At 38.8% G+C, this 12,527-nt stretch overlaps 1 protein-coding gene and 1 long non-coding RNA gene across 3 annotated transcripts; both read left to right on the top strand.

The window, feature by feature from the left end:
• LOC109847479 (bidirectional sugar transporter SWEET3b-like) lies at positions 7,916 to 9,714 on the top strand. Its single transcript, XM_020416706.1, has 3 exons — positions 7,916 to 8,018; positions 8,324 to 8,624; positions 9,346 to 9,714. The coding sequence occupies exons 1-3, from the start codon at positions 7,916 to 7,918 to the stop codon at positions 9,656 to 9,658; spliced, it is 717 nt and encodes a 238-aa protein (XP_020272295.1). The 3' UTR covers positions 9,659 to 9,714.
• LOC109850198 lies at positions 10,284 to 11,471 on the top strand. 2 transcript variants are annotated; one of them, XR_002249382.1, is made up of 3 exons: positions 10,284 to 10,430; positions 10,840 to 10,882; positions 11,254 to 11,268. It is a non-coding gene; the product is annotated as an uncharacterized LOC109850198 (long non-coding RNA). The 2 variants fall into 2 exon arrangements; XR_002249381.1 differs by having other exon boundaries at positions 10,840 to 11,471.

Raw genomic sequence — 12,527 nt, 5'->3', positions numbered from 1 at the left:
TACGAGTTCGCGATTCAGTATCATCCAGGGAAGGCGAACGTCGTAGCAGATGCCTTAAGCAGGAAGCGTAGACATCGGGATCTTATCACTCTTAGCCAGTTTGATTTTAGACCCGAGATTAGAAGAACCAGTACATTTTTGGAAGCTGTATCAGTGCAGCCATCTTGGAGTGACAGAGTTGTCAAAGCTCAGTTGGGAGACTCTTGGATTCAGATCTGAAAGGAGGAGATTTCCAAGGAGCCTAAGACTGATTGGGTCATAGGAGCAGATGGAGGTCTCCGGATGAAGGGCAGGCTAGTCATGCCAGCCAGTGCCGAGCTGAAGAGAGAGTTACTTGATAAAGCTCATTGTACTCGGTATATAGTACATCCAGGGACTACTAAGATGTACAAGGACCTGAAGAGACACTTTTGGTGGAGTGGTATGCGAAGAGAGATTTAGGAGTATGTGGCTAAGTGTTTTACCTGTCAGCAGGTGAAGGCAGAGCATCAGAGACCGGCAGGAACACTTCAACCTTTACCCATTCCAGATTGGAAGTGGGTAGACATTGCTATAGACTTCATTGTAGGGTTGCCGAAGTCGAAGAAGGAAAATGATTCAGTTTGGGTGAATGTGGACCGGTTGACGAAGTCTGCACATTTTATTCCAGTGAGGACTACCTATACCGCCGAGGCATATGCGAGGATATTTATCCGGGAGATAGTTCGATTTCATGGAGTTCCAGACACGATTGTATCGGAACGAGGTTCGGTGTTCACTTCGCACTTTTGAAGGAGTTTTCAGGACTCTTTTGGCAGTAGGCTATCTTTCAGCAGTGTTTTCCACCAACAGACGGATGGTCAGACAAAGAGAGTAAATCAGGTGTTGGAAGACATGTTGCGGGCTTGTGTCATTGATTTTCAAGGCAGTTGGGAGGATCACATTCCATTGATAGAATTCGCTTATAACAACAGTTATCAAGCGACGATCGGTATGGCTCTGTATGAGGCATTATACGGGAGATCCTGTAGATCACCGATATGTTGGGCAGAGCCGGAAGATAGCTTGATGCTTGGACCGGAGCTGGTGAGGCAGACTACCGAGAAGGTAGCATTGATCAGGGAGCGGATTCTAGCCGCTCAGAATCGGCAGAAGAGCTATGCAGATAAGAGGCGAAGACCCTTGGAGTTTCAGGTTGGGGATTCAGTTATGTTGAAGGTATCGCCTATGAAGGGCATGCAGCGATTCAGACGACGGGGGAAGCTTGCGCCGAGATATATTAGACCATTCCAGATTTTGGAGCGCATTGGAGTTGTGTCATACAGACTAGATCTTCCAATATCGATCTCTAACATACACAATGTATTTCATGTTTCTATGTCCAAGAAACACTTACATGATGAGTAGCAGCAGCGAGTATTGGATGCACCCGAGATTGAGCTTCAGGAGGATTTGACTACTGTTGAGATTCCGGTTCGTATTCTTGCCAGAGAGGACAAGAGACTTAGAAATATGGTAATTCCCTTGGTGAAAGTTCAGTGGAACCGATGAGGCATTGATGAGATTTCTTGGGAGCGCGAAGAGGATTTGCGTCGCGACTACCCACACCTGTTTGAACAGGTAAATTAAAATTTTTATGATGTGTATCTTATATGATGTTTTATATATTGGTTATATTTACATTTAACACTAGAATGGGAATATTCGCGCTTAATTCATAATCTTTCGGAACACATGGTATATATATGGGGGGGGGTTTCTTGTTTGGATTTTTTACCCAATGTACTAGTTTCCACTAGATTAGGGTTTGAACGGGAATATTACCATTTTAGATCGTTAAGTATAAATATCTCTATATGTTTATCTAGAAGTTCATGTTGTGAGATGCGTATGGTTTCCGAATTTCGAGGACGAAATTCTTCTAAGGGGGGAAGAATGTAGAACCCCATAATAATTTTTTTTATATATGAATATATGTGAATTTTTAGTAAATAAATAATTCTTTTATGACAAATAGCTTGAGGTCATTGATGTACATGATAACAAGTTATTTGAGATGATATGAGAGTATGGGTGTAGAGTTTTGTGTGTTGGTTTTGCAAATAAGTAAAACATGCACAAAAACTAAATTTTTCCCAGATCAGTCGACACATCAGTCGACTGACTATATCGGTCGACACATCAGTCGACTGATATGCTGATTTCTAGTTTTTTTCAGGTTTCGGGTCTGTTTTGTTTTGGTTCGGGTTTGGGTCGGGTTTAACTGTTGGTATATATTCTTTCTCACCCGAATTCACCCCTTAGAACTTCAGACCAGAGAAAACCCTAGCCCCCTCTCCCCTATCTAAAACCCTAGGTTGTTCTTGGTGATTTAGGGGAGAACTTGGAGGATTTTCGGCGAAATCTTCACATTGCAGCAAGGGGATGCACACTCTCTCAGACCTAGGAGTTGTTCATCACCCATAGGCGAGTAACATCTCGCCCAACTCTGCCCCTTTTGTTTTTACACGAATCTATTGAGTTTTATGAGTTTTGATTTAGCCAAAAATGTATTTTTAGTACAAAGAATGAATCTTTATGGTATATGAGGTGGGGTTTTGAGCCTCTCAGTTTATAAAAGAACCAACAATGTTTTATTAAGGAGATCTAGTTCTGAAATGTGTGTATAAGAGATTTAACATGAGTTTTGTTTTAACATGAGATTTAACATGAGTTTTGTTTTAAAAATGATTTAAAACATGAATACACATGTTTAGGGTTTTGTTCATGTATTCACTTATGGGATTTCTATTTCAGTTTAGTTCTTACATGTTAATATCAGTATTTTCATGCTTGGGTTTGATGAGAATGAGTTTAGATCGAATTTGGTGTATATAGCAATCTGTGCAGAGGTTCTGCAGTCTGTCGGTCGACTGATCAGTCGACCAACGGGCACATTTTTAACCATCAGTCGACTGATCAATCGACTGACGGGCTGGTTTTGTTTTTCTCAGCTTCTCAGTCGACTGGTCAGTCGACTGGCGAGCTGAGGTTGTGCTGCCTGAGCCTCATCAGTCGACATATGAGTCGACTGACGTCATCAGTCGACACATCAGTCGACTGATGAGCTGTTTTACAGATTTTTGATCTGTTTGAGTCGTCTTTCGGGGTCGCCTCGATAACCTGACCCTAGCTTATCATGTTAATGACTTATCTGTACATGTGGGTTGACTTATGACATAAGTTTAGATATGTACACCGAGATGCGGGTGAGTTTAGATTATGTATATTTGTCCGCCTATACTTTTCACAGTTACACAGTCCTCGTGTTGGACAAGCATTACTTTATAGTCCTCGTGTTGGACACCCTTCCCACTTAGTCCTCGTGTTGGACATGCATTGCTATTTAAATCCTCGTGCTGGATATGTATTACCATCCGGTCCATGCGTTGGACAACGGTCACACCCGGTCCATGCGTTGGACAACGGTCACATCCGGTCCATGTGTTGGACAACGGTTATATTCAGTCCATGAGTTGGATGTTTACTTCATGCAGTCCATGGGCTGGACGTTTAATATATATATAGTCTACGTGTTGGACACTTAATCGTTTTTAGACATGACACTTATTGTGGCCATGACACGATTACACTTATCGGTAGAGATGGGTTTGTATTCGTTTCCTTTATTGTTTCTTGTCTTAGATCTCGGGTTTAGTATTTAGGGATTTACAATTTGAGATAAAAGGTATATACATGAGGGTTTCCTTGTTTGGATTATTTCGCTCGACGTACCTATGCTCGTGTTGTAATTTCCTAAGTACCAAAACCCATTGTTGTTAGGATAAATGATTTATAATATTATGTATTAACTGTATTTTCATATACATCGAGCCCTATCCCTTGGGGTTGGTTGTGATGTTGCTCGCTAGCGCTTTGACGCTCGTTGTCCCTCCCCCTTTCAGGTAACGAGCCAGGAGCCCGGAGAGTCGCAGGTTGATGGCGACACACTTTAGTGTTCAGCTGACTATTTTTAGATATGTTTTATTTTGGAGCTCCACTGTTCCACTAGAGAGATAGTAATTGTGATGGTGAAACATGTTATTGCACGGAGTGGTGCATGGCAGGTTTGACATTTCTGGTTTCACCTCGGACTGCAGCCTTGTGTGAACCCAGGGGCGTCACAGAAGTAGTTGATGAGCACACGGGTTACTTAGAGCTGGCCGGTGAGCTCGCGGGCCACTTGGAGTTGGTCAGTGAGCATGCGGGCCATATAGAGGTGGCCAGTAAGCGCTCGGGCCACTTGGTTTGCCATTCTGATGGCCGATGAGCGTGTGGGCCACATAGAGGTGGCCGGTAAGCCCACGGAACACTTGGTTTGCCGTTCTAGTGAACGATGAGTGTGCGGGCTACTTGGCGGTGGCCGGTGAGCACACGGGACAGTTGGCGGTGGTTGATGAGTGTGCGAGCCACTTGGAGCTGGCTGATGAGTGTGCGGGCAACATGGAGGTAGCCGGTGAGCGCACGGGCCACTTGGTTTGTCATTCTGGTGGCCGATGAGTGTACGGGCCACTTGACGGTGGCCGGTGAGCACGCGGACCACTTGGCATTCGTCGTTCCGATGATTCGTCGCCACGTCATTAACGGTTCGCTGATTCGCTTCATGCACTTGTCAACGTCAGATGATCCTCTTTGACTCGGATAATTCTCTTCAACTTAGATAATGACATTCATCGTCTTCTCTTTGTCTCGAGCTGTATGCGGTCACCTATAGGCATTTTTAGTCGCCTACATATGGTTTCGAGATGCATGCACGATCCAGGAGTGGGTCATTGGGACGTCGTGAGATAGATTTTGAGGTACATTCGAGGTACGCTTAACGTTGATTTGGTTTTTGAGCGGGATACTAGAGGTGGGTAGTTCTGCATTGGCTATATTGATTCAGATATTGTCGGGGATTTGGATAAGCGCGGATCTACTACGGGGTATGTGTTTACTTTGACCAGTGCGCCGATATGTTGAAGATGTACCTTACAGTCTACAGTGGCTTTGTCTACGATGGAAGCAGAGTATATGACGATTACGGAGGCTGTGAAGGAAACTATTTGGCTTTAAGGACTTTTGGAGGAACTTGGCATATCGTAGCGGTCCGTCACTATTTATTGTGATAGCATGAGTGCTATCTATTTGGTGAAGAATCAGGTTTTTCATGAGAGGACGAAGCATATTGACGTTCTTTATCACTTCGTTCGAGATGTTCTTGAATATGGCGATGTGGCGATTATGAAGGTCCACACGAAGGATAATCTGGCGGATATGCCCACAAACGTGGTTCCGGGCAACAAGTTTGATCATTATTAAAATTTGTTGCACATTCGTGATTGTTGAGGCCATTGATGGCCATTTAGATTAACTACAGGTAGCTTGATCCCTTAGGAGAGGGGGTTAGTAGGCAATCATATTGGTGCAACCGATTTTGGAGAGACGACAAATTGGTGCTCTTCGTTTGGTGTCGGCTTAGTTTTGAGAAAACTTCACTGAGGTGGAGAATTGAAGAGAATACAGGAAAAATAGCAGAAAACAAGTTTGGACTTCCAGCGGTCGACAGCGAGTGGCGCGACGGTCGGCTGCAAACGTGCACGCAAGCTGGAAAAATCTCTGGACTTTTCGTGATCAACCTCCAGTAGCACGACGGTCGATCGGCCAAACCCTGTAGTGATATTGAGTTTTTATCGTTGGATTCGGTTGACCGACATTGGCTCTGTGGTCTACCGCGAGTCGGGCTGGGCCTGGACTTTGGCTTCTTGTTCACTTTGGGATTGTTTTTTGATATATAAGCAAACACGTTTTTCTAGGGTTTCTAACAGAGATTTTAGATTGTGCTGAGCATATTGAGAGGGAGAACTTGTGAGCAAATTGAGAGATTTGGTTTAGGGTTTGTGTGAGTGATTTTGTAAGATTGTAACTCTTTGTACTCTCCTTGATTTAGTGGAATCTCCCGATCCTCTCCCTGTGGACATAGGCAAATTGTCGAACCACGTATATCTTTGTGTTTGGTTTGATTTGTCTTATTTAGATTGAATTGTGCTCGTGTGTGGTTGGTTCTCTTCTCCCGTGATCACAGATTCGTTCGGTGTGCGAGTACGCTTCCGCATAGGCGCGCAAAAATTAGATGATGTGGGTGATTTTTCAAGAAACAAATTTCATGACTTGTTTTGAGGTTATTTGGTTGGCAAATGAAACAAGGAAATCAATTATAAAAAATCTATTTTCTATAATAGGTTTTTTTTTCTTGTGTTTGGTTCATTCTTAATACTAAGAAAAAGGATGAGATGAGATGAGTTGTCATTATATTATTGGATAATATGACTCATATTTATGAAAACTCATTTCATGTTTTTTTTATGAAATAGATGGAAATCAAATTTTAATGAGATGAGATGAGTTGTCACCATATTATTGGATGATGTGACTCATTTTTAAAGATGAGATGGGATAGATGATGTGACTCATTTTTTGTGTTTGGTTCATTCTTAAAAGTAAGAAATGAGATGAGAAGAGATGGGTTATCACCATATAGATGATGTTGGTGATTTTTAAGAATGGAAATGGATGAAAATCAACTTTTAATAGTTTCCAAGGTCCTAGTTCCTTTTCTTTGATTTTAGAAAACCAACCAAACAGCTTCTTAAATCCCATCATTAGTTCACAATCCACTTATTTTATAGAAAAGATCATTTATGACTCTTTGAAAGGATATTATTGTTATTGAGTTCTCATAATGGGTCTATTTTCAGATGCCTTTTTTCTGTTTTAATTTTTATTTTTTTCCTGTCTTCAAGTGTTTCTTTAATATGAATTTTTTATTCTCTTTTTATTCTAACCCACAAAATTGTAGAAGAGAGGATGTAACTGTATCTTAAGTAGAGAGTCTTTAGTGCTGTCTCAAGTAGACCAAATTGAAAAGGGCTTTTTCACATAACTTGGAGCACAAAGAAGAATTTACGAAAAGATGAACAATGCTATACGTTTCAGGCAAATTTGTATGCTATATATCCTATTCGATAACTAGCATTTTCTCTTAATTATTTGATCATCATTCTGTTATTTTATTTTTACTGGTCACTTTGACTAGCATAAAGTATGGTCTTAACTTTTATCACCAGTTGAAATTTTAATATAGAATAACCAAAGTCTCACCATGTAAAATTCTAACACGCGTATCAAAAATTTGGTAAAGACGGTGAATAACAAATTATTCTCGTACGGAACGTTATTTTATATATTTCCTACATTTTTGTGGTGTTTCTGACACCTACGGAATATTTCTAAACTCTTCGTTTGGTATGTTTGATCCTAATTTCTTTTATTCTTATGTTTTTGAACTCTTCATTTGAAACTAGGTTGGAGTTTATGATGAAATTATCATTAACATGTAAAATAATGTACACTAGTAGAAAATCACGTATTCTAGACGGAATATTCTAGACGGAATTTTTTCCGTCTAGAATGTATTAAACTAGACGGAAATTTTCCGTCTAGAATATTCCGTCTAGAATAAAACATTCTAGACGGAAAATTCCGTCTAGAATAGTATCCTAGACGGTTCTTTTATTTTTTATTTTTTTTAAAAATAACCAGGTATCCTAGACGGAAATTTCCGTCTAGAATAGTATCCTAGACGGAAATTTCCGTCTAGAATACCTGGTTATTTTTAAAAAAATAAAAAACGCCTCCTCTCCTCCTCACCGGACCCCCTCCCGAACTCCTACATCCTCTCCTCCGCCCTCAAGTCTTCCCCTCTCCCCATCTGTCGCGCCCTCCACTCCATCGCCCTCAAGCTCCACCCCCTCCCCAATCCCTTCATCTCCACCTCCCTCCTCGACATGTACGCCCGCACCAGGGGGTCCCCTCTGCGCGCGCGGTCTTCGACTCCATGCCCCAGGAGTCGGCCGGGATGGTCGTCATCGCCACAGCAATGATCACATGCTATGCAAAACCCGACGATTTGGAGAGCGCACGGCAGATGTTTGATGGAACGACCGGGCGAGATTGCGTCTGTTGGGACGCGATGATCAATGGGGTACGCAGAGCACGGGCGAGATTGCTATTCCCAGTAACATTTCTGTTGTATTTAATGTCCTCAATCATGTAATGTATATATTTGTTTAGTAATCTTTGTCCTCTGAATTATGGTAAATATTTGAAACTTTTAGTGAAACTTTTAGTGCTATAGTTGATGATATTGGAGTTTAATTTAGCTGTCCGATATCATATTATCGTTCAATATCTAATGACAAACTTTACTGAATTATATTTGAAGCTTCTATTGTTAGCAGTCGAACAATCTTATAGTGACACTAAGTACCACAACTGGTTCTTGTTTGTTTGTGCAGATTTACTTTCAGAAGAGTTATAAGAAAGGGAAGTACTGAGGAGTTTTCGTGTATTCCTTATATCATAGCTCTGCTGAATTGCCTCCTATATACATGGTTCAGTATGCCAGTGGTAAGCAAAGGTTCGGAGAACTTTACAGTGGCCACCATTAATGGCTTGGGAATCCTGCTTGAGAGCTCGTTCATTATAATCTATATATGGTTTGCATCACCAAAACTTAATGGCTTGGGAATCCTGCTTGAGAGCTCGTTCATTATAATCTATATATGGTTTGCATCACCAAAACATAAGGCAAGAATATTTCTCTCTTATTGTTTCGAGTTTCTTGTTAATATGGTTTGCTGACAGTTTTATGCCATTTACAGATTTTTTTTTAAACCTCAAACAGTCATTTTGACATAAATTAGTCTACAAGGTAACAATTAAGTAGATGAAATTCTTCATAGTATTTCATCAAAACTGTACTGTGTTTGACTTAAACTGTATTAACTGAACATCATTATGACAGCCACTTGATACCTTTGAACTGAAATACTTTATTATTGCAACTTTTATCAGTATTGTGTTTCATATAATAAAACTGTAACTGCATCCCTGTACTTGCTCAAAACTCACGTTCGTGTGTGTGTCAAAATATGTTGAACGTTTTAAACACAACTAAGCAGGGAACAAAATTTCGAAAGTTTTCAGCTTATATCCCTGTTTATTTATTGGCATATAATGTTGTAGGGTTTGATCACGCATTTTCTGTAGCTTATATCCCATTTGTAATTCTCAAGCATATTCTCAATAGACGAAGGAACTCTAATTAAGCGCATAAACAGTCATTGTTATTCCTAATTAATTAATCTCGCTCTGATTATTTGTAGAAATTAGTTATTCTGATGGTGGTGCCGGTAATTGTTCTGTTCGGTATGACTGTATTTGTTTCGAGCTTAGAAATTAGTTATTCTGATGGTGGTGCCGGTAATTGTTCTGTTCGGTATGACTGTATTTGTTTCGAGCTTTCTGTTGCATGATCACCCTCATCGAAAAGGTAATTGTTCTGTTCGGTATGACTGTATTTGTTTCGAGCTTTCTGTTGCATGATCACCCTCATCGAAAAGTGTTTGTTGGAAGCATCGGACTTGTAGCTTCTATAGCCATGTATGGTTCTCCATTAGTAACCATGGTTCGTGCTCTTCCCCTTCACCATGTTATTCACTTTAGCCTGATACTCTTGATTATAACACGAAGTCTAGCACAAAACCTGGCGTATGTACCATATATAATAACAGCGTTAGTTGCACATAGACCCTTGTAGTTTTGTTGTTTTGAACCTACTACATCTGTTGTTCGATTTATTAGATAGATCTCCTGGGTGGAATTTATTTGCTGGTGTGTTGTGGTATGAATTATATATTATATTCAACCTATCTGAAGTTAGCATAAACTCTCTACACAGCTGTGCTTATGAATGCTTAAGCTTAAATGATATCAGTTGAAAAAGAGGTCGCAAGCAACTCTACTTCATCAAGGGATGTTTAATTATAAATATAACAATAACTTTGTCGTAGGTTATTATTAGTATGTTTGCAGTTCAATTCAGCGCATTGTCTCTAATGAACAAGGTAATGGCATAGATCTGTGATGTACTCATGAAATTGCCATGTACTGTATTCAAAGCTATGAGCGCCATGACTTCTATGAAAAACGATTGCTAATGTTTTAATAGGGAGTACATTCCATACGCAATGCTAAATAGACATAGAGGAACCGTCATCACGCAAGTATGTTAGCACTTATTGTCCCTGCACATGTAGCTATTAGATAATTTTGCAATTTCTTAGTTTATTGTACATTTTCAGCTAAAGTTGATCCTCAAATTGGCTGTATTGTCATCGTGTAATCCATTTATAAACACCCCAACTTCCCTTCTTCCATTGGATAGTAATGAAGAAAAATAGTTTATATTATTGTTTGTCTCATAGCAGTTGTTCGTTTGCAATGCAGAGAAAACTTATTTGAAATGGATTCTCAAGATACAAAGTATACATGGCCCTAGCGCTCCTCTGCCTTTTCTCAAATCCATTGAGGTACAAATATTTGTATCCTTTAACTGGAAAAAAATAAACTGTATTTGCTAACAAGAATGTCTAATGACTTGATTGTTTTTCTCGTATAATTTATTTATATATGTGTTTTGCTCATGCTAGTGGTAGATTAAAGCACATTCATGCCGGTGGTATAATTAATTCATGTATTTGCTAACAAGAACTGAAACAAGCTAACTTAGCTAATAATGGCTAAAAGATGCTGATTTAGCTAATGTGTTTGTTGTATGATTTGACATTTGAGTGTGCAATCATTCCCTGAAATCTTTAGTTGGGTATTCATTTTGTATATACAAACCGAGGTAGTCGAATAGAAGAATTTTGGTTTTGTTTTCCGTCTATTGTATATCCTCTATCTGTGGTTTTAATTTTTGTTTCCCATGTTTCGCAGGTGTTTATCTGTTAACAGAAGTGTTGGTCATTGGAGAATTCAGGTGAGCTTTGTTGCTGTGTATTTTGGATCTCAATGCATTAGTGTGCATTCATGTGTTTTGATGGTGTTCTACTGTTTATTGATTGGTTCTTTTACATGGGGATATTATAAAATTGTCCATGAAAATATGTATCCTTTTGGAAATATGATATAATCTTTCACTAAATTATGGCTTCAGTTTGTATTATCTTTTATGTGCATCATGATAATTCAAAACATGCTTGGGTTGGGTTTCTGCGATGCTACTAAAATGAAGTCACTAGTAGAAATACACATATGAAAATATGATTTAGATAATAGCTTGTACTAAGAAATATGATACTCTACTTCGATAACTCCTTGCCTTATGCATAACCGTTCTTCATTTTGCAGCATTCCTGGTTATTATGAGGCATTCTGGAAGGAGTTGGATGGTGTCAAGCAAATCTCGAAGAACAGAAAGCAAATCTGGAAGAACAGAAAGGAACTCAAATAGATTAATAATCATGTATCGATGAATTACATTCTTTCCTAGAAGTGTCATAGCCATTGTAAATAATTTATGTAAACGTTTGTAAATAATTTATGTATCTCTCTACTATTTTGGTGAATGTATTATTTGAATATAATTGGATTTGATATTGGAATTAATTAGATTGTGTTGGATATGAATATAATTTTTTGTTGTTCAATATTGTGTACATACACTAAAAAAAAAACTACTGTAGCATAGTGGAAATTCCGTCTAGGATGCTTAGATTGCTTAAATTCCGTCTAGAATACTTTTTAAAAATTAAAAAAATTTAAAAAATCAAATTCCGTCTAGAATAAGATTTCTAGACGAAAATTTCCGTCTAGAATACTTATTCTAGACGGAATTTTTTTCCGTCTAGGATAAATTATTCTAGACGGAAATTCCGTCTAGAATAATCCGTCTAGGATGTATTCTAGACGGTTTTTAATTCCGTCTAGAATATTCCGTCTAGGATGTATTCTAGACGGAATTTCCGTCTAGAATACTACATACTAGACGGAAATAAACTAGACGCGTATTCTAGACGGAATTCCGTCTAGAATACACATCCTAGACGGAATTCTGGGTATCCTAGACGGAATTTTCGGTCTAGGATGCCTCAAATTTTAGCAGTGGTAATTGAATCTAAGTGATGGAGGACTGTAAGTATGTGTATGAACTATCAAAATTAAAATTCATATGTAGCCTTTTTGCATTTTATCTTTATATTTTAATGAAAGTGAAAACATTGCAAAGAATCATAATATCATAATATTATGGTAGAACATGTAATCAGTTTTAGTGACATCATTTTCACTTGCTAAATATATAATGTGTGATTTTATATTTGTTTGCTTTTCCAAAAAGTTGTGAACAATTGAAATTTTTTGGGTAAATTATTTTAAAAAGATTGCGACAATTTTCTATTTTGAAAATTTTATAAACTTACTAATGAACAAATCCATGAATCCCACAGAGCTAAAACTAGTTGGATCAAGAAAGCAGCGACCCAACAATAAATGAGTGTTTACCTAGTCAATCAACACATAGCTAACCAATTAGACTCTGGATCTGGATTTACCCTAAGACCATCTCCAGCAGGAGGTGAAATTTCACCTCCTTCTCTCCTGCCACTTTACTTTATTTAATTCAA

Source organism: Asparagus officinalis, chromosome 7 (assembly GCF_001876935.1).
Source record: "Asparagus officinalis chromosome 7, Aspof.V1, whole genome shotgun sequence".
NCBI classification, from domain to species: Eukaryota; Viridiplantae; Streptophyta; class Magnoliopsida; order Asparagales; family Asparagaceae; genus Asparagus; species Asparagus officinalis.
The sequence above is the reverse complement of the archived record's forward strand: the minus strand, read 5'-3'. Positions and strand labels throughout refer to the sequence as shown.